At 45.4% G+C, this 23,554-nt stretch overlaps 2 protein-coding genes across 6 annotated transcripts; both read right to left on the reverse strand.

The window, feature by feature from the left end:
* Positions 1-609: 609 nt before the first annotated feature.
* LOC108934385 (cationic amino acid transporter 3-like) lies at positions 610-14,160 on the reverse strand. 4 transcript variants are annotated; one of them, XM_018752114.2, is made up of 13 exons: positions 14,002-14,053; positions 8,774-8,939; positions 7,384-7,801; positions 6,688-6,849; positions 6,338-6,509; positions 6,024-6,142; positions 5,184-5,406; positions 4,962-5,101; positions 4,624-4,726; positions 3,020-3,240; positions 2,136-2,302; positions 1,889-1,997; positions 610-1,585 (listed from the first exon to the last, which is right to left on the reverse strand). In XM_018752114.2, exons 3-13 carry the CDS (start codon positions 7,748-7,750, stop codon positions 1,440-1,442), a joined length of 1,929 nt encoding a protein of 642 aa, XP_018607630.1. In that variant the 5' UTR covers positions 7,751-7,801; positions 8,774-8,939; positions 14,002-14,053; the 3' UTR covers positions 610-1,439. The 4 variants fall into 4 exon arrangements, with proteins under 4 accessions (XP_018607630.1, XP_018607631.1, XP_018607629.1 ...); XM_018752115.2 differs by lacking the exons at positions 8,774-8,939; positions 14,002-14,053 and adding an exon at positions 14,096-14,160; XM_018752113.2 differs by lacking the exon at positions 8,774-8,939 and having other exon boundaries at positions 14,002-14,076.
* Positions 14,161-16,676: 2,516 nt separating this feature from the next.
* LOC108934267 (uncharacterized) lies at positions 16,677-23,179 on the reverse strand. 2 transcript variants are annotated; one of them, XM_018751851.1, is made up of 12 exons: positions 23,036-23,179; positions 20,085-22,148; positions 19,817-19,862; positions 19,626-19,733; positions 18,735-18,830; positions 18,145-18,264; positions 17,921-18,040; positions 17,694-17,777; positions 17,563-17,601; positions 17,341-17,391; positions 17,142-17,182; positions 16,677-16,992 (listed from the first exon to the last, which is right to left on the reverse strand). In XM_018751851.1, the coding sequence occupies exons 1-12, from the start codon at positions 23,078-23,080 to the stop codon at positions 16,990-16,992; spliced, it is 2,817 nt and encodes a 938-aa protein (XP_018607367.1). In that variant the 5' UTR covers positions 23,081-23,179; the 3' UTR covers positions 16,677-16,989. The 2 variants fall into 2 exon arrangements, with proteins under 2 accessions (XP_018607367.1, XP_018607365.1); XM_018751849.1 differs by having other exon boundaries at positions 19,626-19,736.
* Positions 23,180-23,554: the final 375 nt, after the last annotated feature.

Genomic DNA, 23,554 nt, shown 5'->3' on the forward strand with positions numbered 1-23,554 from the left:
AATTTGTAATTCCTTGAAATAAACTGATAGCCCAGAAATTTACCAGGGTTTGGTAAAATCCAAACCTGAGGTCCTTACATTGCTACGATACCGTTAGAGCGGGAATAACTTCAGTCTGGCCAGTAGCAACATGACAGAAGACACAGGAGAGGAGCTCAGGGCTGTACCTGCAATAGTGGCTGCTGTGATTTCCTGTCACACGTGACATTGACACAAAGTGTGCGGTGAACCACTGCCAGAAAACATAATGGATTCAAAGTTGCCATTACCTTAGCAGGTAAGCTGCCAAGTAAAGTACGTTTCAATGGAAACTAAAAACGGTTTGTGAAAAGACCGCAGCTTTTCACAATATACACCCACGGGTGTGAATCAGCGGTGTCAGCTCTTCCCACTCTTTGTAACATGACAGCAGCGCCAGCTTTCTGCGTGCAAAGCTAATTGCTGTTGTTTCTAACACTGGCCATCTCTAATCAAGAAAAATATTTATGCCATCTTAAGGTTAAAACTAAATTATTCTAAAGAGATTTTTATATATATATAAAGTGTGTGTGTGTGTGTGTGTGTGTGTGTGTGTGTGTGTGTGTGTATGTATATATATATATATATATATATACATACACACACACACATTATATATTAGACACACACAGCAGTTCATCTACAGCTCGTGCTGTCATGAAGGGAGGGAAATGTTAAAAGAACACTAGAGCAAGTGCCACAAACTCAGTTTCAATAAGATACTACATTTAGGGACAAAAATAAATAGCCAGTTCTCTCTGTAACTTCAGAACTCTCCATCTACAAACAAAAGCGTAACGGATAGACGACCCGTAACCTGCACACAAAGCGCAAATGCGATCACACACGCAAATATTTACATGCACGCACCACTAAAAATCTGTACATTGCCCATAAAGCATCATACTGTTATAAAAGTAATCAATTACTCTTCCATTAAGACCCCCCTACAAAAATCTGAAATCAGTTTTAACTGCATGTGAGATTGTCATGATCTCAAGGATACACACATTCAAGGGCAACCAGCTCCAAAACGTGTAACTCTGGAGGCGCACACACAGCACCCCCTGGTAACGTATGGCTGAGCACAGTACACAAAAACACAGTACCAGTGTGCGCTGGAACCTAAGCTGCTGACCGACTTCACGCAGGGTTCTGTGGTCAGGGACAGCCCACGTAATCACAGTCAAGCATCAGCGCAACAGTACCGTCTACAACGGACTTTGGCATTTCTTTGTTTTGTCGAAATTAGAACCACAAACATGTTGTCAAATCAGTCACTGAGCGCGCAACTTTACTACTATGTGGCGGACCCATAAGACAAGCACACAAGAGAAAGATGATACGAGGAACTACTGATCACTTGAGTAGCAGGACACATAATACGTCTGATCGAGAGGAGGATTCGGCGACTCTCCTTCTCAGGGGGTCATGCCGTCCACATCACTGTCATTTACGCCTCGATAGATGGGCGTCTTTGTCCTGGGAGCCGACTTGTACTTTCGGGAAGAGGTGTTCATGGCTTCGGTGCTGTTTCGAATCCCGTAGGCAAAATAGATCAAGAACCCTGCAGGGAACAAGGATGCAGATTTGGTCATTATGGCAAAATGTAAACTTGTCTTTAAAAAAAAAAAAAAAAAAAAAAGACCAAAATGACAACAAGCAGAAAAGTCAATAGGCAGGATCTAGTCCCCCCCCCTTTATTCTTCAATAAATGACATCACTTTCAAGATTAAATTGTACACATTCCAGATTCTAATGCAACACTGTGCAGATATGTGAGCAATTTTTAAGGGTTTTGGAGTGTTGTCTTAAACAGAATACAGGAAAGGGAACGGGCTCAGGTCCTGAGGAGGGGGCGCCAACTCACCGATGGCCATCCACACAGCAAAGCGACACCAAGTAGCCATGTCCAGCTGCATCATAAGGTAAATGTTCACAAAGATGCTCACCAGGGGCAACAGGGGCAGCAGCGGAACCTGTCGAGAGATGAGCAGAGTGAAGGTGAGGCATGCTTTTGGTCTCTGACAGGGACAGGAACACGATGAGGGGAAAGTTGCAGAGAAACAAACATCCTCAAAGTGGAGTAAGGTGCCCTACACTCTCGCAGCGCGTACCTTGAAGGTGAGTGCCTCCTTGCTCTCGGGTTGCCTCCAGATGATGACGACGCACACGGCAGACAGCAGAGCCAGCACTGTGCACACGCTAACCCACAATGGGTTGCATTTCACCACCTCTTCTCCACATAGGGCCAGCACCACACAGAGCAGGGTGAACAGGGTCGCTGCAGAGGGCAGGGGGAGCGTCACCCGACTACACATTTGAGAGCAACTGCACAGCAGAAAGCAACTGAACAGCGAACGAGGCTCTCTTCACGTTCCTTTGGGGAAGTCTGCACACATTCAGCTTTTTTTTGGGCTTATTCTAGACAGACATGAGGCCTTCAAACTTATTAAAACAACAAGGTATTTGGAAGCACAGCAAGTCCTCCTTACCCAAATATCCATCGTTCCTGAAACCAGGCAAGATAACTTATCCATTGAACAGAGCGTCCATGACAAAAACATCTAAATCAACGACGTTTGCAAAGAAGGACTGAGGAACTGTTGCTTGCAAAGCCCAGTGCTGCCTCATGTTGTACACTTTCCACACCTTTCAGCTCTACTCAGGATTTTCTGACCATCCATCGGAAAAGCAGATCCGTCACATATTTTATTAAAGTACAAGGAGGTCGTTGTGATCGTCTCCTCTGCCAGATCACAATCATTGGACAAGCAGTTGTTGATAACGGATAGGTGGATGAAATTATGAGAAGGCCATCAGATAAGCGAATTGCTGGGTAAAGGGCTCGTGCTGTACAGCTACTATGTTGCATGGCTTTAGTGATCAGTCGGGCTGTTACTGCGGTACATCAAAACCGAAACCCCTTTTAGCAAGAGAAGAAAGCATTTATGGAATGTAAACCATGTCAGAGGAGGTGGACCAAAAAGCAAGCGCTTACAGATGACAGCTGTGGCTCCATAGACAATGGCTCCCGAGACGTTGGTGGGAAAGTCGCAGCTAGGCATGAGCAGGAGGCGCACGGAAAACCTGTCCTTCAGTGGTCGATGCGCCAAATCAGGGCTGTAGTCGTCTATGGCCGTCACGGCCACTTTCTCATCCTCGACCATCTCCATCAGCTTCTCGCTCTGGCTGGCAGAACTCAAGCTGCCGGGCTGGTACCTGAACACAAGTCACTTTGTTACCGTCATATTGTACTGCAGCTCCGACAAGTTTTTTTTTTTTTTTTTTTTTTTACTGTCACAACCACTTGTCATTCTGCTTAAAATTGAGAAGCATCAGAAGATATATTTTTGAGTTCCGCAACAGACTGCTGAAAGGTCAACAAGCAGTATTTGTTTATTACATGCATCTTACAATGCACCTGCACACATCAGCGATGTGACCTGGGTTCTCTGTGTGTTTCAGGCCTCTTCACCCCAGAGACTCAAACAGGGTCGGTCAGACCGCACCCTGTGTCCAGGTAGCAGCACCTTGAACCCATCGCTCACCTGTGCTGCTCTACTGCTATCCAGGTATGTCTCTGTAGCCTCGGTAACAACTTGCACTGCCCTCTTTCGTCCAGCTGCCTGTGATACACAAGTGAGTCCCTGTAGGCCCAAGTGCACTGAGCTTCCTCCCTGCAGCACCCTTGAGCCTACACTGATAGGCACACACCTTGTCCATTGGCCTTTTGAGCTTCACTGCTCCACCTCTTCCTCATACCTCACCTTTTTTCTTTCAATCACCTCTTCCATCTGTTCTTCCCAAGGAACTGAGAGCTCAAGCAAGATGACTTGCTTAGAGGTTTGTAAAGCAGCACGACACTTGGCCTCAGAGGTGTCTCTGTGATGTTCGCCGGAAACCTAAGTTGCCTTCCTATCTCAACGATTAACTACCAATCTAGCACCGTCACCAGGGCCAAGTACCTGTTCAGGGCTCCTAATTCAGTCAATACTTCTGCCCAACACTATTGCCTTTTCTGGCGGCAGGCAGGTCTTACTGTGTGCCACCCCACACTGAAACTCTGCCAAAGCCTTGTGCACCTACAATAGTGGTGCTCACCTATTGCCCCAGCGTTGCTCTCCTTGGACATCACAGACAAGATGGAGAGCTGAGTCTTCCCAAGCCGAAGAGGTTAGATGGACCTGGTAGAGCTTGCCTGGACCAAGAACACGATGTGCCGAAATTCTGATTTCCTAAGCATTTCCCAAAAAAAGTTCCCATCTCATCCACACTCCCTACCGCCCTAGTCATCACACAAAGAAATTCATTACCACTATAAAGACATTGCAGCTTGTTATACTGCTAGACCTTTAGAATCTCATGTCTGCATCCAATCTCTTTCTGCTAATGTAATGAACACACTATTTTCTGAGATGTACGTCATTTTGGAAAAAAGTTTTTGCTAAATCAATAAATGTAAACACTAGATTTCACATTTTCACCCTCAAGTCAAAACCCACCAGCAAATGTCCAGATGGTGGCTGGATGTCTGGCTGTGGTAGAGCGTTTGTGTGTCTCAGTATTGACTAATGTGAATGTGTTCTGCCACACAGCACTGACCTGAGGATTAGCACACAAACGGCTACTAGGGAATAGGCAAGCAGGGTCCCAATGGACATCAGGTCCACCAACGCAGCCAGGTCAAACAGGAAGGCCATCAAAGCTACAAAGAAAACATGGAAAAGACGGGGTTACAACGACAATGACAGAGACAAGCAGGGCTCTGAGTAAAGGAAAATTATTTGTAAAACAGGCACCTGATGCAACCCGACAAAATTGATTCTTCAGGAATGAAACTGGCAGAGAAACCTGAGACACCTTGAGGGCTGTGAATGTGCCCAGAGAAATAAATACATTCAGAATTGTTGGCACACATCTTTATTCAACACTGAACTAACCTGCCACCAAGCCAGATACAATGGTGGCCTGAAAGGGGGTCTTTGTCCTCGTGTTCATACGGGACAGGAAGCGGAAGAGAAGGCCGTCCTCCGCCATAGCATAGATGACACGGGGCATGGGAAACATGGAACCCAGGAGGCTGGAATGAGGGGCAGAGTTACCATGGGAACAGGTACAGAGGAAGGAAAAAGAAAACACCCTGCAGAGGACAGAGCACTCACCTGGTGGAGAGGGCACAGAGCGAGCCCACAGCCACAATATAGCGAGCTGGGGCCCAACCCACATGGCTGAAGGCCTCGGGCAGAGGGCTCTGTGTGTTCAGAATGTAGTAGGGCATCATGAGAGTGAGCGCAGCAGACACTCCAAAGTAGGCGAAGAAGCAGATGAGCAGCGAAGCCACGATGCCAATGGGGATGGAGCGCATGGGGTTCTTGGCCTCCTCACCTGCAGTGGGTACCCAAGGGGCTTAACTGAGATCATGGCAGTCAGCAGTTTATAAACAGCAGCAGCTGGCTGTCAAGAATTGTTCCACATCATGCCAAAAACTCATTTGTAACATTGCAGACTGTAGAAATACATGTCTTCACTTATACTGACACTCTTTGATCTTCATGCTATTGTTATTATTCATCTATTCATTCATTTAATGCTTTCTCCAAAGCAACTGACCATGATAGGTTTGTATACTGAACTACTTAGCAATTTACTCATTTATGGGCTGGGTAATTTTTTTTTTTTTTTACTGTAGCAATTCGGGGTAAGTAACTTAAGAGTACAAAGGTCACAGGTTCGAATCTCACCTGCAGCTACAGTACCTTTGAGCAATGTACTGGCGCTGAAACTGCTCTAGTAAAAATTACCCAGCTATATATATGGGTAAATAGTTTCAAGTAGCTTAACACTAAGTCGCTTTGGAGAAGGAAAAAAAATCAGGTAAAACAAGTGAAGGTAAATGTCATGCACACCGGGGGGGGGGGGATTAAACCAAGGAATTTAGAGTAAGACACAGCTCTAACCACTGCACTAGGTCCCTTGGCATCTATCAGCACATGAAGGCTTACTTGTCGTGGCTATGCAGTCAAAGCCCACAAAAGCATAGAAGCAGGTAGCAGCACCAGACAAAATCCCGGTGAAGCCGAACGGAGCAAAGCCGCCCCTCCCGAAAGACTTCTCTATGGACCTGGAAGCCAGAGGTGGGGAGAACAATTTGAGTGATCCAGCTGAGTGCTGCCGAGAGCAACTCGGCACTACAAGACCAGGAATTTCACTACACGGCCACCTCATGACTTAGACCTTTAAACCCCAACCAGAGGCATCCACACATGTACACAAGTTCAGCTAGAGCATCTTGTTGGTCCCTTCCGTCCACACTCACTCTGGTGTGGTGATGTTGGTCATGTTCAAAAAATCCTCCAAGGTGAGGTTCCAATTGTTGAGGTCTCCTTTGACGAAACCCGAGATGATGACAAAGCCTAACACCACCAGGTTGACCACCGTGAAGATCTTGTTCACCAGAGCAGATTCACTCACACCGATTGCCAGCAGTGCTAGGATAAGAAGGAAAACTGGGTTAATTAACATGTTTTTATTCTCTAAGATAAGGTTTTTGGCAAACTAAATTTGACTTGATGAAATGAGTAAAGTGTGAACGCATCTAGCAAAGCAAGCTGTTGTGACTAAAGAGATGTACACGTTTCCATAACGTTTGCTTGTGTAATTTCTCACCAGTGAGTAACAACACCAAGGTGAGGGCAAACAGATCTGGGTACTGAGCCAGAACCTTCCCAGGGAGGTTGATAGACATGGAGGCCTTGAAGAAATTTGAGATCTTTTGCTCCAGCAAGCTGTCAAAGGTGGAGCTCCATGCTCGAGCTACACTGGCTGTACCTGAAAAACCAGCCACAGAAGGGGACTAATTTAAACAATTATTCACGTGAAGACATTACACATAACACAGAGACATGCAGCAGTGCAACTAACCGCAGTACAGAATGGTAAATAAAAGTAGGAAGCATTCATTATTTAGAAGTCAAAAATAATATCTGGTCCTTTATTTCTAGAATGTTTAGCCATTTCCTTGATACCTTTATGACCCACTGTACAATTTGGTAAATAAACCATTGAAACGCAGCTTGTGCAGGACTGGAGAATTTCCATACGTCCTCTCATTTTGACACATTATCATTCCACAATAATACATATTGGTCTGAGCCAAATTTGTCTCGGCGTCAGACAATTAAAGTTCCACCTGTCAACACTGCGCAGGGAGACGTTAAAGAAACGTCCTGAAAACTGCCACCCAACACACAGGAGTGCAGCTGAAGTTGGCAGGGTCCGTTTCCCGCTGGAAGAACGCGGATCCGCACCACTGCGGCTCGAACTCGGCGCCTGACCCCCTTCCGGCTACCACCGCACACTCACCGATGACATAGGACAGGATAAGGTTCCATCCTGTGATGAAGGCCCAGATCTCGCCCACAGTGACGTAGCTGTACAGGTAGGCAGAGCCCGTCTTAGGCACGCGGGCGCCGAACTCGGCGTAGCATAGGCCTGCCAGCACGGAGGAAAGAGCAGCAACAAGGAAGCAGAGCACGATGGCAGGTCCGGCCTTCTCCCGCGCCACCTCGCCGGCCAGCACGTAGACCCCCGCTCCCAGCGTGGAGCCCACCCCCAGGGCTACGAGGTCCAGCGTGGACAGGCAGCGGGCGAAGCGCGTCTCCTGCTGCGAGTAGTCGAGCACGCGACGTCGCAGGAGCTGCTTTCCGAAGGAGGCCACCTTGTCGCACATGGTAAGAGTGTGAAGAATGGGCTGAGCTGAGCAGAGGGCACGAGAGACAGTCTGAGGAAGAAGAAAGGAGCAGAGGGTTAATGGGAGGGCACCGGAAGACATACAACACACTCGCAGACTTTTGCATAGATGCACAGCCTATGAGACAGAGTCCTGTGGAATGGAAACGCTCTACGCTGGAGTACGGACACACACACACACACACACACACACACACACACACACACACACACTTTTCAATACAAGAGGGTTTTTCTTGTGTACAAGAACTTTTTTCAGCCCATTGCTCCATTGCTTCACTTCCTCTGTGGTTAATAAATTCCACGCACCCTCATTGCCACTTGGATCAAATGTTTCGGGACAGAAACACACACTTAGTGTGTCAAACACAGACAGTTTCTGTCCCATAGGTGGACTAAATGCCTCAATCTCGTCACGGAATCTTCTAGCATCAAATATTCATTAGTGACGCGACAGGGCGGATCCAACCCCAGAGTGCAGAGCGAAAGGCGCTGGCAGCAAAAAGTCAACTGACTTCTTTGCAGCATAAACATCTGGTAGCCAAATTAGCAGTACTTCCACAAAAAAGACTGGAAAGGAGCATAAAAGGCATTTGGAAAGGCCGCAAAGTCAGAGAAAGAGACTGAGAAGAAAAATACGAAACAAAGATAAGTGAGGAATCACATTTTTCCTCTGACCGGCAGGGGGGGGGGAATTGAACCTCTTTCCAAATGAGGAACGTGAATAAACAACATGTTTTTACAAACACACACACAGCAAAACAGGCGTTCCCAAAGCACTGCGTTTTAACTTGAATGATGAATATCAGTGCAGCAAGCGGTAGGTAACAAACTAGGTTTACTTGAGACTTTCATGTCTGCAGCCATGTTTCTTTCTCTTAACGTAATGCATAAATTGTACTTTTGCTGAGATGTACGTCGCTTTGGACAAAAGTGTCTGCTAAATGAATAAATGTAAACTACAATAACCAGACAGGCAGGCTGAGGAATATGTTTCAAACACCTGGGAAGGAAGAGTGCAGCACTCAATCGTCAGCCGCGAGGACGTGCGCACAATGCTGGATTTCTGTAGCGGCCCTTGCAGGAGCTCTGTACGAGCATTTGAGAGCGGCACGCCAACGGAGGTGAAAAACCGGCACTTTAATATCAGCTGACACCGATCGCCTTACCTGCACGAACGACACACGTACGACATTCACACCTGTACATTTTCCGCTACAGGAATTAATAATGCACGACAAGGAGCGTGCGGGAACTGGTCTCGCCCCCCGGTCTCCCTGCATCGGCAGGCTGCCACCGCGCCTCGCAGTGACGTGTTCGCCAAGCTCTCCTCTTTCTCCGCCATGTCCGCACCGGTGGAGAGGGGCGGCAGCCACGTCAGCGCTCCACGCTGAGCGGGAAGCCAAGCGACGCTACAACAGCGGCAGCCAAGAACCTGGGTGCCAGAGGAGTTGGAGAACTCCAATAGAGCGCTCATCCGGTCCATAGCCATTGCACTGCGGGGGACGAGGTCTCTGTGCCTTGAGATGGAGCCGGACCACGATGTGTTCCGAGGCAGCGAGGGCTGAAAAATGGCAGAGTGCAGCATGCAATATAGTGGATAACACATGACGGTGCAACTCGGGCGGGACTCATGAACGGACGTGAAGAGCGAGAGCAGTGCTGCTCGCGGTCATCTGGAGGACGAGCCGATGAAGGGGAGAAAAACAGGGGCGGAACTGTACAAGGAAAACAGAAGAGAAAGAAGAGGAAAAACTTAAATGCTTAGGCTGCAGGAGTTAAGGAAAGAGGACAATTGATCTAAAAGCCATGGGACAGTAAGGGCTTTGGCGAGGGACACAAAGACACCAATTAATATTTAAAGTCAACCAGCAAAGTAACGGCCTGTAAGAGACCACGTGCTTCAAGTGCGATGTTTACCCAATAAAATATGTATTTCATAAAGTACCAGGCATATTTACCGCATTTGTTACGTAACAAATTACCCATAAAAATCCCATCTTGCCCAGAAAAACAAAGAGCAGTGATGAGAATCCACCGTCGGACTTTCTCTGAAGCGCTGCCAGCGGAGCCCATGCAAGTTTGATCAGGTCCTGTCTGGACTACAGTGGATGTGCGTGCGTGCGTGCGTGCATACAAAAAAAAAAAAAAAAAAAAAAAACACACACAACAATACAGCTGACAAGTATCCAAAAAGCAGCTTCACAACATATTTTCAAGGATTTTAACAGTTTGATTCCCACCATTCAGGCCTCCGGTGCACTGAGTGACAAGTGGGAGACGGAGTTTCTCATGCCACACAGCGACCTCTATAAAGTGACACACACACACACACACACACACACACACACACACACAATCCCAAGTGTTAGATCACAACACTTACACATCCTGCCACACACAAACTAACCTGCCTTTATGTCACCCTGAAACAGCACTTTTCTCCCTGTTCACACCATGAAAACTGTGTTGTGATGCGATGAGCAATGTAAGCAGAGCCACACTGGGTACAACGGATCTGGGCAACTTGGGGTCAGTGGATTTGTTTGTTTCTTTGTGCCACATTTTAGTCAATTTCAATGTAACGGACCCACAGAGGACTGGTGGTGGAGAAGCGGACGTTCACAATGCGCACAGAGCAACACTCAAACTAACAGGATTACACTCACAGAGCAGCCGATAGTGCAGCACGCCAAAGTCAAAAATACACACAGCAGACCATTTGTCTGGCATTACGACTCTGCTGCCGTAACAATTTAAGCGTTTAATTTTCCGGCCTGCTTGCAAAGCAATGGAAAGTGTGGTCCTACAGTCATCTTTAAAAAAATGACAACTACACTGAAAGGCACAAAAACAAACAGATCTGATAACATGGAAGCGATGCAGTTTCTCAGAGCAATGCTCCCTCCTGATGGTCTAAATTCGAGACTGGAGAGCAGGAAAGCTCAGCGCTATGGGCAAACTCATGATAAAACAACTTTAAAGACACAAGCGGTGCGAACGGGGCTAATTGTTTCGAGACAAGTTGCGCTATCTGAGACGCTGTTGCCATGGTGACATGTGCTTCAACACTCAAGCCGCTGAGGAAAAGAGCCTCCTCATTACGGTCGCTTAGGAGGGCTGAACGCTTGCATTTGGACAGAAGACATCTCCCCGCCATCCTCCGTTCCAGACGCAACTCCTCCCTCCTGCGGATAATTTCAATTTGTTCTGCATGCAAAACATTAAGCGATTCTTCTGCTTCCGGAGCTGCCATCTCAAAGTGTTAACTGCCTGTTAACACTTCCAGAAGCTTCTTCCTGGCACGTAAAGCTTCCAACACGTTGAGGAAGTACGTACAGAAAGGCAGCCCGAAACAGTGCCAAACAAGGAGACGTGGCAGTGCAAGACATGTCAGAAAAATATGCAGACAGATGCCTGAAATGCCGACGCCAGGCGAGCATGCATGGAGCACAAGTTGCTTAAGAGGCGTGTCATTTAGCGAGGCGTGACTGTGCTGGGGGGTGTAGGGCGCCGTGCAGAGTCGGGGTGGAGAAGCGCCACGGCAGCAAAACGACTAAATATTCAAGACAGCAGCTGTAATTCCAGACGGCCGTCCTGACCGCAGCTGGAAGCCACGCGCTCCATTATTATAATAATGTAGATGTGCAGGAGAGCGGAGGACTCGGCCACGTTCCGGTGCATTCCGGGCGATGTAACCCTCCACCTGCGGGGTCACGAGCCGAGCCCAGAGGCGGATGGCAGGAGGAAATGTGATACGCCGTTGACTTGGTGAAAAAGCGGCACGTCCCTTCTGGGAACACGGTTCCTTCTGGCCACAGCAATTCCTTGCATTACAGGGGACTTTTAAGAAAAACACACACAGGACACAAAGCACCCGCTGGGGAGCCTAACTCACCACTCTGGCTTTGAAATGTCTCCAACACTGAGAAAATAAGAGAGCGCCACCCTTTGGGCCTCTTCCTGTGCAGGCTACACCCCAGGCATGCACACACACACTTCAGCGGTGTCACAAAAGCGCGGGGGGGATTTCAACTAAACAAAGAGGATGCACGGTCCTAGGGAAGGAACGAGAAACACGGAAAGCAACGTAAACCATTATTAATATTATCCCTTCATTTAGCTCATACCCTTCTCCAAGCTACTTACAAAACTTTTCCCACTGATGCTGTAGCACGATCCTGTCTCACTTCACACACACATTTCTGACCTGAAGCAACACCCCCGAATTTGCTTTCTGCTTCCCATCTGAAACGTGGGGCGTGACGTGTAAACCGGCACTACAGAATTTATTCTTCATCACCCTTTTCATGTCCTGTCTACTTACTACATACTGCACATACATTCCTTCATTGTACTTTGCCTGTTTAATGTCACTTCCCACTTGTGTGCTTAATTGTTTTTGGTCCAGTTCTTGATGCGAAAGCGTGTGAGGTGTCGTCGACTAACACCAAATCCCTACTTTCAGTACCTCTCTAGTATATCGTTGAGATTGCATATTTTGCCCATGTGAAGTAAGTTAGCGGTCAATCTTGTTACAAGTGTTCGTACAGAAAAATGAGTGTTTGCACAAACGGGAAAAAGCACAACTGAAGAGCGCGGGACAAGGGAGACACGGGGCACAGGCATCGGTCTTGAGCAAGAGCTGATGGTCAGCTGTGGCCCATTTCCGTGAGAGCACCGCATGGGTGGCACTGTAAAACAAACACACACACACACACTACACACCAGAGGGGCTTTTGTCTTACAACTCTTTATATAAAACTGCGTTGCTGCACAGCATCTTCCTCACCTAATAATGTCACAGAGGGCACGGCGAGTAACGCTGCTGTCTCACAGCGCCTGGGAGGTGCGACAGGACATGGGTTCGATCCCCACTTGGTGTGTGGAGTTTGTATGTTCTCCCCATGTCTGCGTGGGTTTCCTCCGGGTGCTCTGGTTTCCTCCCACAGTCCAAAGACATGGTGTTCAGGTTCACTCATAGTGTGAGTCACAGAGAGAGAGTGTGTGTGTGTGTGTGTGTGTGTTCCACTGATGTATGGATGAGTGACCCATTGTAAGTAGCGTATCTAGCGGTGCGAGTCACCGCAGTGAATAAGGTGTGTGGGCTGATAACACTAGTAGAGTTCACTGTAAGTCACTTGAAAAGTGCCCGATTATAAATGTTACAAGCAGCTAGCAGCACACTTTAATGACATGTCATACCTACGTCATACTTCTCGTGTTCTTTCAATTTTAATGGACATCAGTGACCCCCTCAGACTGAAATCACTGAGCGGCACGAGCTTTACGGGTTTCGGGGGGGGGGGGGGGTCACTAGTGCAGTAAAAACAAAGCCCACGTGACGCGAGCTGTGCTACTGTTTACACGGGGACCACCGGCTCCTCCATGACGTCGGCACAAGGCGAGCGCGCGTGCACCGCTCCGCGGCTGACGCAACATCTCTGCGGGCCGAATGAGAGGAAAGTCATGCGCGACACCACGGGAGCGCGCGCTCTTATAACAAGTGACAGGTAGACACCCGAGGTCCTTTCACGTTAATCCGCCGCTGAGCGCAACCGCCAAAATCGCGCACCCGGCCGGCGCAAATCCCACCGCGTGACCCGCCTTAATTACACGGCCCCGGTCTCGCGCGCGCACTCCCTCCGGATCAGCCGCGCGGAAAAACCAAATAAAGGCATCGCGTCCGAGCGAGAGATGATGCAACCACATCATGTTCCCCACTTTTCTAGGCGCGCTTCTATACTGGCGATTCAATCATTGGCCATCTTGTATGATTCACCGCGTACACCGAGTGTGGGTAGCTAGAGCAGTGCGCTGAAAATCGAAATACGAACCACCTGCTTCTCTTCAGTACAAGAATATCTGACGAGAATAATTATTATTTAGAGAACAATACTAATACAGTACAAGAAAAACAGGATATCATCATGTTGTTGGTAATTGTTGAAAAAAGAAAAAAAACTGCAACACAAGTTTCCATCCACCCTAGATAACATTACAGATTTTTAATTTAAATCGCTATTTCGGTAGTTCCGGAGAAACAGTTCCACTGATCGCTCCATTACTACAAGAAGTGAGTTGCATCAGCATTTGAGGGCGGTTACTTTCGACAGGAGCGGATCGCTTCTCCCTGCTAAAAAAGAGCAATTCGATGCTCGACCATCATGCCACGCAGAAACATTTGTTCACACCAATGAAGAAAACAATCTGGGTTCGGGTTAACGTTACCTTCGAAATGAAGACGACAAGACGCGGGACACAAGCACAAAGCGAGCTGCTCTCAGGCCAAGTGCGAAGAGTGAAGGGAAGAGCGAAGACTCACTGAAGGAGGCGGTCCGAGTGTCCATGCGGACCAATCGCTGAGCTCCGCCTGGACGAGCCACGCCTTCTACCGTAGCGGGAGGGGGGCTGACGAAGCACAGCGTCCGTTCATTCATTCCGTCGTGTTCACTACGACATCCGTGTTGCTTTTGCGACGCGCGCGGTGTTGGGCGGCACGAGGATGCCCTCCATTTTGTTTGCGTGCGTATGCATTTAAAACACGTATATTTGTTTTTAATATTTGTTCCACCGCCGCTTGTCATTCATGTGATACCTGTAATAGAAGTGTAACCGAGCATTCTCGTCTGGTTCGCCTAGACACTTAGGGCTTCAGAAAATAAGAAACGATACCCGTCCGGGTTGGTTTCCAACACCTTCAAAGTCTTTATTGGATGCAACACGTGACGTGTATAACTTACAAGAAGAAGCCGGGCTGATCTTGCACTCCAGTGCGCATGTACAAAGTCCAGCCTATGGCAAACCCCGAGGGGAGAAAAGACTCACACGCATCATACACACATATGGACCCCTAGTGTCACCACATCCAAAATTAAATCTTTTACAGAAGTAAACTGTATTTTCAGCATTTTCACTGTGTTATGACGCAAAACGTATGAAACTATTGACGTCACCACACGCTCCAGTCCTCAACTGTTTTCCTTGGACCAAATGATCTCGAACATGTAAAGTTCTCATTCAAGGACTTCGAAACAGGTCATTTGGCTTCTCATATCATTTCTGGGATAGCAGTATACTAAAGGAGGAAGAAAATTAAGGGTATAAAAATGAAAAGTCAGATGTATTTACTGCCTTACACCTATTTTTGAAGTGAGGGCCAGAAAGAATTGTCAAAAACTATTAGGACAATAATTTATCCTTATTATTTTTTGTTTCATAGACAAAAAAATAATACATAGTTACAAACATAACAGTTATTGGAGGAAATGAGATTGGCACTAAAAATGATGCAGTGGATTGCATCAGTGGCAGACTGTTGCAGAAGATGTTTAAGAAGCAAGAAGTATCAAAAGTATTGATAGTTTTTCTAGTGTTGCTCAGTACCCAGTGGAGATTTTGAACAGTTTGTATCCAAGTACAAACTCATGACCTGCACTCCAAAAATTGGATGTCCAGTCAAATTTTAGATCCTCCAAAATTTTGCAGTGGGACCAAATCACCAATATGAGCAAAGCACCCGCAATCTTGTGAAACAATCCAGAAAAAAGATGTATTGATCTGAAAAATTTCAACGTTCCAGCAGATATTCTATTCAGTTTTAAGCTGCTATAGTTCCCACTGAGAGTTAGTCTTGCCATGTCCATTAACAAAGCTCAGGGTCACACAATAAAGAGAGTAGGTTTGAACCTGGAGTCACCATACTTTTCTCATGGACAACTTCATCCCCCCCCAGGAAAAACCAAGAATTTTATATACCGAGAAGGTATCAGACATAAAAGTTACTATGTACCAAATGCATCAAGTTTATAGATAATAAAATTCACTGATACTTTTTTCTCTTTCACCAAAAAAACCTTTAACTCTTCTTGCACTTGTTCAGTAGATGGATACTTATTTTACATTTGCTTGCATCATAATGAAGAGTATGCTAGGGGTTTTCCCCAGGGAATTAAGCATTAATACAAAACAGTAGAACGATGTTGCTAGGATGTGCAGGAAATAAAGAATGCAGCAGCAAGTGAACTCTCTTATTTTAGTAAGAGAAAGTTCATTCTTGTAGGCGTGTGAGAGGTCGCATGTATTCAGGCGGAGTTCCAGCACCCTGCCTCAAAAGAAAAGAGGCTTATACACGGAAACACTAAGCTGTGCGAGTTCTGAGAACATTTGGGAAAAACTGAAGCCAGCACCAATGAATTTCCTTGCTTCCATAAGCGTTGTTCCCCAGATTAACAGAACAAAGCCATAATGAGAAATGTCTGCAGCCAGTGTACTTCTAAAGAGTGCAGCCTGATAAGACCAGAGCACTGACCCGTAACAAGATGAGACAGTAGTGCAGTCACTTGACTATAAAACCGTCATCATTACCCCACTTTCCCTGTAGTAACTTTTGCCTACAAATTGACTGGTGTACTGTAACCAAAATAACTGAAGACCATTTACAGCTTTCCAATATAAAACCTTATTACACCATTTTTTCTAGCCAAACAAATACCTTCCATAATTCTGGAGCATGATGGGTCCATTCTGCAAACTGGACCCCGTATAAGCAAATGTTTCTGAACAAACAAAGCTCTGTGCTTCTTTGTTGGTAGATTGTGTGTGTATGTTTAAGCTGCCAATGCAAATCATAACCTCTTTCCATACCAGTACATTTTCACAAAAGTTTTTTTTATGCCCTGTAACCGTTCCTTTGTCCATGTCTGTCTGAACAGCATTCATTTACCTTTCATGTGATATGGACCATAACTGCCCCTAAAATCATAGTCTGGCACAGTCAAGCTTGGTCTTGACCACATATGTAGGAGATAAAACTATATGCAGAATGGGTGTGACAATCCTATAAATGTATTAAATCATTTATTTATTTATTTATTTTTAACTGACAGTTAACCTTTTGTCATTTACCAAAATCAATTTACAGATGTCAAAACATTACACTTACCATCAAAGTATTACTGATAACACACCAGCTTTTCTCAGAAAACCAAAAGAGACTTGTATCAGAACATTAGAATGTATTTGCACGAACTTTACATGGAGCCACATAGGGGAGATGAAACACGTGCGCATGTCAACATCCAGTTCAAAACTGCTATAATGTGCAGTATATAATAGCTTTCAATATTAAAAGCCACTTCTACTTGTTTGAATTCAAAGAATGCTTCAACCAGAAACGAAAATATCTTCATGCTTCATTGTTTCCATTCTGAAACAATCTCACTGCAAAAAGAACAGAGGCATTTTATATGAAGAAGAAGAAGAAAAAAAAAAAAGACAATAAGAACGACAATGTTCACACTTTGGTCCCATTTTCACAGCACAGATGAAAGGGCTGAAACATCAGCTTTCAGGAACCATTAGCAACCTACCTGCATTTTTTTTTTATCTTTGCCACTAATCAGCCGAAGGGCTGAAAAGGAAAAAGAAAAAGAAAAAAAAAAAAAAAGCAACTGAGACACACACAAGACGGAGGTCAGACAGGCGAGTCATACGCCTCTTGTTCTACTTTACAAACAAGGTCAGCCTTTCTCCAAAAGTCTGCCACGTTACAGCAGACAACTATAATACCTGCTTTCAGCCTTGCAATTTCCTCTCGATACCGCACACAGTTCCCACAGTCTGAAAGACAGAGATATGAAGTAGTTACACTTTATGGACATAGCACCCCCTACTTGACTGCCTGAACCTTACACAGTTGCACAGTCAGTACATGCACACTGTAACAGGTCATGTGCTTCACAGGTTTTGACCCATTTGAAATAACGAATCAAAGCAGTAAGAGAACCATACCTGTCTGCTGTAATGTGTCCGTTGCAACCGTGGCTGCTGCTACAGAAAAAGAGAAAACTGCTGTAGAAATATACTCAGCCACTCTTAGCATGTAAGTTGTGCTACATCAGAAACTAAGTTCATGCACTTACCACATTTCTCATGTTCTGAGGTGGAAGCCAAGTTGCCACTCACATCTGCGATAGAGGCTGGAACATTCAATAGAGGGCCAGGCTCTGAAAGAGATGTGGCAGAAACACACAGACAAGATATTCAGAGAAGTCACCCATATGAGAGTCAAAGTTTTGTTATGCCACTGCTTGATTGTCCCAGCTTCGATGCATGGAAAAGATTTTTAGAAGCTAAACTGTTCCCTTACCGGAATTCTTCAGTTTTGATTCCAGGCCTTTGAGTCCAGTGGCTGGTCTCCTCAATCCTTGGGTGCTTCTTACTGGTCTCGCTGGTACCTTTGGAGTCCCCCTAGTGATGCAGGATGTCTCTGTTTGTCCAGAAATGAGAGATTGTAAACTATTGGATAGCATTTGAAGAGGAAATGATTTCTAAACCATGTTCTAAACCAAGAACACAAGCCAACTTCCTTACCTGAAGGCTTAGACTTCAATTCCAGGTCTTTTAGGCATTTTGTGAGCTTCCTTAGACCCTGTGGGCCTCCTGCCAGCTTGGCACTGCCCTTTGGTGCTTCAGTACTGGTAGAATGTGCATCTATACACAAGAAAGTAATGAGACATAATGGAGGCTTCCATTTAATTATTTCTTGTTCTCAGTTCATAATTATTTTGAACATAGAAGTGAGTAAAGATGAAATTGTTTCACTTGGACAACTTTATGCTAGATGCTTACATTAGCCATGTATACAGGTCACAGCAGTAAGATTTGGATTAAACACACATTTTTCAAAAATGAATTCCAAGACTTCTTGCAAGTCTCATTTTGACTTCTATGTCACTTCTGCTCGCTGCATCTGATCAAACACAGATGGAAAGGCCACACACAAAAAAAAAAAAGTCAAAGAGGATCTGCTTTGTATAAAATGTGGTCATATACTGTAATTTTATATCAGTGGGTCACCTTTTCCACATCCCATGTAAAATCTCAAAATAATTAAATACTCAAAAATGTGGATTATAACCTATAAATGTAATGTTTATTCTGGAGAAAATTCTTGCTTATACCAATTCTCCTCCTCTTTGAAGCAGAGCAGGCATCCGTGTTGCTGTGAGGTTTCTTCTGAGCCGCAGTGGGCAGCTGTAAACTCCTTCCCTTCATTCCTGTACCACAACAATATGCAAACATGCAGATAGCATCATAACAAAACCAAATGAAGATGGACTACATCTCAGGTGGCACAGTGGCTCAGCAAGTAGTGCTGTCTCACAGTGCCTGGGTGGTGTGAGAGAATGTGGGTTTGATCCCTGCTCAGTCTGTGTAGAGTTTGCATGTTCTCCCTGTGTCTGCCTGGGTTTCCTCCCAAAGACATGCTGTTTAGGTTCCTCCAGGGTGTGTGAGTGACAGAGAGTGCGTTTCACTGATGTATGGATGAGTGACCCCTTGTAAGTAGTGTATCTAGCAGTGTAAGTGACTGTGGTGAATAAGGTGTGTGGGCTGATAACACTAGCAGAGTTCACTGGAAGTTGCTTTGGAGAAAAGCATCTGCTAAGTGAATAAATGTATTACCATCTACTTTGTTATTTCACAAATGAAATCACCATAATAAACATACCACAAAAATGTTTTAGTTCAACAAAACTTTCATTCGAACATGGGATTAAACACCAAACTCCACAGCACAATTGCACAGCTATCACTGGTTCACTGTATGCATTTACATGACAAATACTGTACAAACTCAATTTGTAGGCCATCTTCACTATAAGACATTTATTTACCATTTATTTATGTACTCTGGCTGTCTATTGGCATTAGCATTATTTATTGTTGTTTTTGTACAGTATTATCTATTTTTTTGTTCAGTCTGTTGAGAAGCACTCAAACAAGAATTTCATGGTACTTATGACAATAAACCTTGAACTTGAACTTATTTCTACAGCTGAAACTGGACATACCTTCTGTAGGTACAGTGACACCATGAGGCTTTAGGCCCAACCTAGTTGTACATGTTAGCAAGCCAGAGACTCTGGGCTTCTGGAGACCAGAGGTAGTCAGGTGCTTTGCTTCTTTAAGAAAAAGAAAGAAATTCAAACCACATTATTGCCTTATTCCATTGTCCTGCAGCACACACTGATGCCATACTCACCAGTAATACTGTGTCTTTTTGCCCCAGGTGCTGCAACCCCAGGGGTCTAAAAATAAATAATCACCCATACTGATAAAGTCAAGTTGGCAACATATGAGAGAGTATTTATCACATTTAAATATGAAATAAGTCATCATAAATAGTGATGTTACTGCTAACCATTACTGTAGCTTAAGATGTTATTGCTGCTGAGGGCTCTGAAATGTTACCTAAACTTACGGTTTAAAAAAAAAAAACCCCAAACAAAATGATGGGGGGGAAAGAGTACCTCCAAACAACTGGCTGTTTTCACACTCCCACAGGATGAGCCAGAGGTTAGTTCAGACTTCTTTTCAAAGCAAACTGGTGCACTGGGATGAGATGGTGGGGCAGGAGCAGCTGAAACCTGGGGGGCTGTTTGCGGTAAAGCTGGCAAGGACATCCGGCGAGTTGCATAAGCCTGTGCAGATGGGAGCTGCGTCTTGGCACTGGAATGGATGGCCGAGGAACGCAAGAGAAACTTTCTCTGTCCAGAGGTCTTTGAAGAACTGGCACTAGGGTCCTGCCTTACTGCAAGAGTAGTAGGTTTGGGGAAACTTTTAGTAGCCTTGACATTTACAGCTGGGGGCTCTGTAGCAGTCGATGCAGTAACACTCCCATCAGCACCACCCAAATTCATAGTGTCCCCTTTTAAACATCCTGCAACAGCATCAACAACTGAGTGCTGTTCATACTGCTCCAGCATAGCAGCATCAGGATCTTTCGTAAAGTGAAAACTCTTGGGCATGGGCATAGGGGTTGAGGTGACCAGAAACCTATCCTTGAAATCCAAGGAGTCATTGAAGCTTATCCCATTGATGCCAACTCTGTCCTCTGCATCCACATTGTCATTACATATACTCTCAGCAAGATGTGCATTCTCAGAAGAACTGGGGGTCACTTTCATCAAACCCTGCTCCTCGGTCTCTCTGATTCCATCACAGTCTTTTCTCACAGCTTCTGGAACGTGCTGCAACTCATATGTGTCATTGCAATTAGACTTTGACCTCATCTTGTCAGCTTCAATGTCAGAAAAAAGTGTTTTGGGGTCTGTCAGGTTGACAGTGACATTTTGCCCTGCTTGAGGATTGTCACTGGGAAGGACATAGGTCCAATTAGTGTTCTCAACATCACTCTTTAGAAATGTCTTTCCCTTACAATTGCTGTCATCACACAGGCTGTGAGTGTCCTTCAGAGAAGCTTCCAAGACATGACTTTCATGAATAGACTGAGTCTTTCCCATGACGACAGAAACAAAGCTTTCCTTTGAACTAAAACTAGCACTGCAACCTCCTGATGCCTCTGAAACTTCCTCCACTTTCTCTGCTGGCATAGCAGCCTTCACCTTCTCCTTGCTGTCCAGGCACACAGCGTTAGATCTGACAGCCTCTTTTTCTGGTTGAAAACAAGACCATTCCAGAGTAGAGTTTAAGCCAGTCCAATTGGGAAGTGATTCCTCCTCAATACCAGTGACTTCAAGAGTATCCAAACAACCTTTGGCACAAAATTGTCCCCCAGCCCCTCGGAGGGATGTTCGGCGGATATTATCAATCACGTTAGCACATTCCTGTGCAAAGAAACTTTGAAAAAGGGACTCCATCTTCTCCATATTCCTATCCCCCTCACCCCCCATTACAGTCTCTCCTTCCCTGAGGGGAGACATCTCCCATATAGGGGTGAGGCATTTACGATGTTCACTCTTGAGAAACTGTTTGAGGGAATACACAGCAGAACTGTGGTTGCTTGCAAGAGATTCAAATGTTTGCTGGTGGCTTCCATTGTTACAGGACAATTGCAAACCCACCTGATCCTTTAAATCAGAGTTCTTCTCCAACCTTTCTTGAACCGATGGAAAAAAGGTGACCTCAGGATTTAGCCAGGTCCGATTTGGAACATCCAAAACTGACTGACGGTTGCTTAAGCTTGCTGAATCACCTGTCATTGAACGAGGTGGATCTTTAATGTTCTTAACATAGCTACTGTTAACGTTTTCCTGACTAGCAGTGAAGCTATCAACAGCTGGACCAGTCATGGTAACATTCAACACCTGATATGTAGCTCCTGGACATTTCAGAGATCTTCCCGCAGACAGCGAAATGCATTCCTGGCTGTTTTTCCCATCTTCTGCTATTACTGCTGAGTTAACATTGGGTTCTTGAAGGTTCCTGTTCTCTCTCAAGGGTCGCCGAGACAAGGATAGCAGGGAAGGGGGAGATTTCTTAGACACTTGAGACGTCAAGGAAGGATGTGACGGTTGTTGTAGACAGGAACAGGGATCCTGCAGGTTCTCCTTCTCACTTGCCTTAGTGGAGGGCTGGAAAGGAGTGTGCAAATCAGTTGTCTCTACATCTCAAGACTACACAAGATAACACACATGTTGGATACTACTTTTTTGAAATCAGGCCCAACATTCATACTCAGAGGTGCCATTTGTTTGGGAAGCAGGAGCACATAAGTTAATGTAACCATGTAATGCAGTGGACGAGTGATGTACCAGTTGAGCACCTAGAAAAGCGGGGCAGTGGGTAGTTCTGTAAATGGGTCAATCATTGTAAAACTGACCATGCAAACATAACAACAACAACAACAACAACAACAACAATAATAATAATAATGAAAGCAGGACATGGGTCTAAATTAAACAGACATCAGCATGACATGCTTTTGCAAAGGAAGCAAAAAAAAAAAAAAAAAAAAAAGCCCTGTAACTTACTGCATAAAGAAGAACCAACTTTCCACGCCCCCACGGGCGAGATGTTTATTTATTTCTTTATTTTTATTTTTATAGATAGAGCGCTCTTCTCACGCAGTGAGAGACACAGCCGCGCTTACACAGCAGGCATAAAGCAAGAAAACTGTGAGGAAAACACAGAACTAGACCGGCTTCAGCACCACAGGCACCGGCGGCTTCTTGACTTGAGACCTCACACACCTCACCTGTCACACTATGGCTTCTTCTTCCATGATTCAAGTAAACATGCCAGGCAGGCAAGGCCTGTGCTGTGTATGTAGTTGATTCATTGCTTAAAAATCGTAAATAACAGTGGCACGAGTATCCGGAACGCCACGTTCTAGAGCGAGGATAAATAATTTGACAAAAAGTCCAACAAATTAACTGCTCAACTGCAGCTCAACTGTTCTGTTCATTTTCAAGTCAAGTCAGTCAAGTTGAAACGTTTCAAAACGTGCAGATCAACTTACAGCAGAACAACTTGTGTCTCCCACAACGCAGGTATCGGCCATCATCTCCCAGCAGTCGAGTCAGCTTGAAATAATAAAATATATAACAGAAACTCCTTGTGCTACACGGATAACTTCTTGCTGTGCATTTATTTTTTCACGCAGGAAAAGGAGTTACGTTCAAAAGTTCGTCTCCCTGTTTTTCATTGGTTGAAGGAGAATTTAGGACAGCCAATACAGTGGCGTGACGTCATTAAACTAAGGCAATGGGAATGTCGCTTGTTCAGACGCTATTGTAGCGCTGCGTCAGTAGAGGTGGGGAGTTCCGCAGTTTCTTCAGGCTTTACTCGTTCAGTTGTGTTTTATTTTAGATTTTATTACTGGCGTGGCAGTTCTTAGGATCCATTGATTTATCGAATAAAGATTTCAATAATCGGAAATGATGAATAGAGAAATTTTTACCCTTCGAGTTGGACAGTCACTGACAGTGAGTGAGTGCGGAACCAGACACCCGGCGCGGCTGCTCAGCTGCTGTGCTGG

This window comes from Scleropages formosus, chromosome 4 (genome assembly GCF_900964775.1).
Source record: "Scleropages formosus chromosome 4, fSclFor1.1, whole genome shotgun sequence".
In the NCBI taxonomy this organism is placed as follows: domain Eukaryota; kingdom Metazoa; phylum Chordata; class Actinopteri; order Osteoglossiformes; family Osteoglossidae; genus Scleropages; species Scleropages formosus.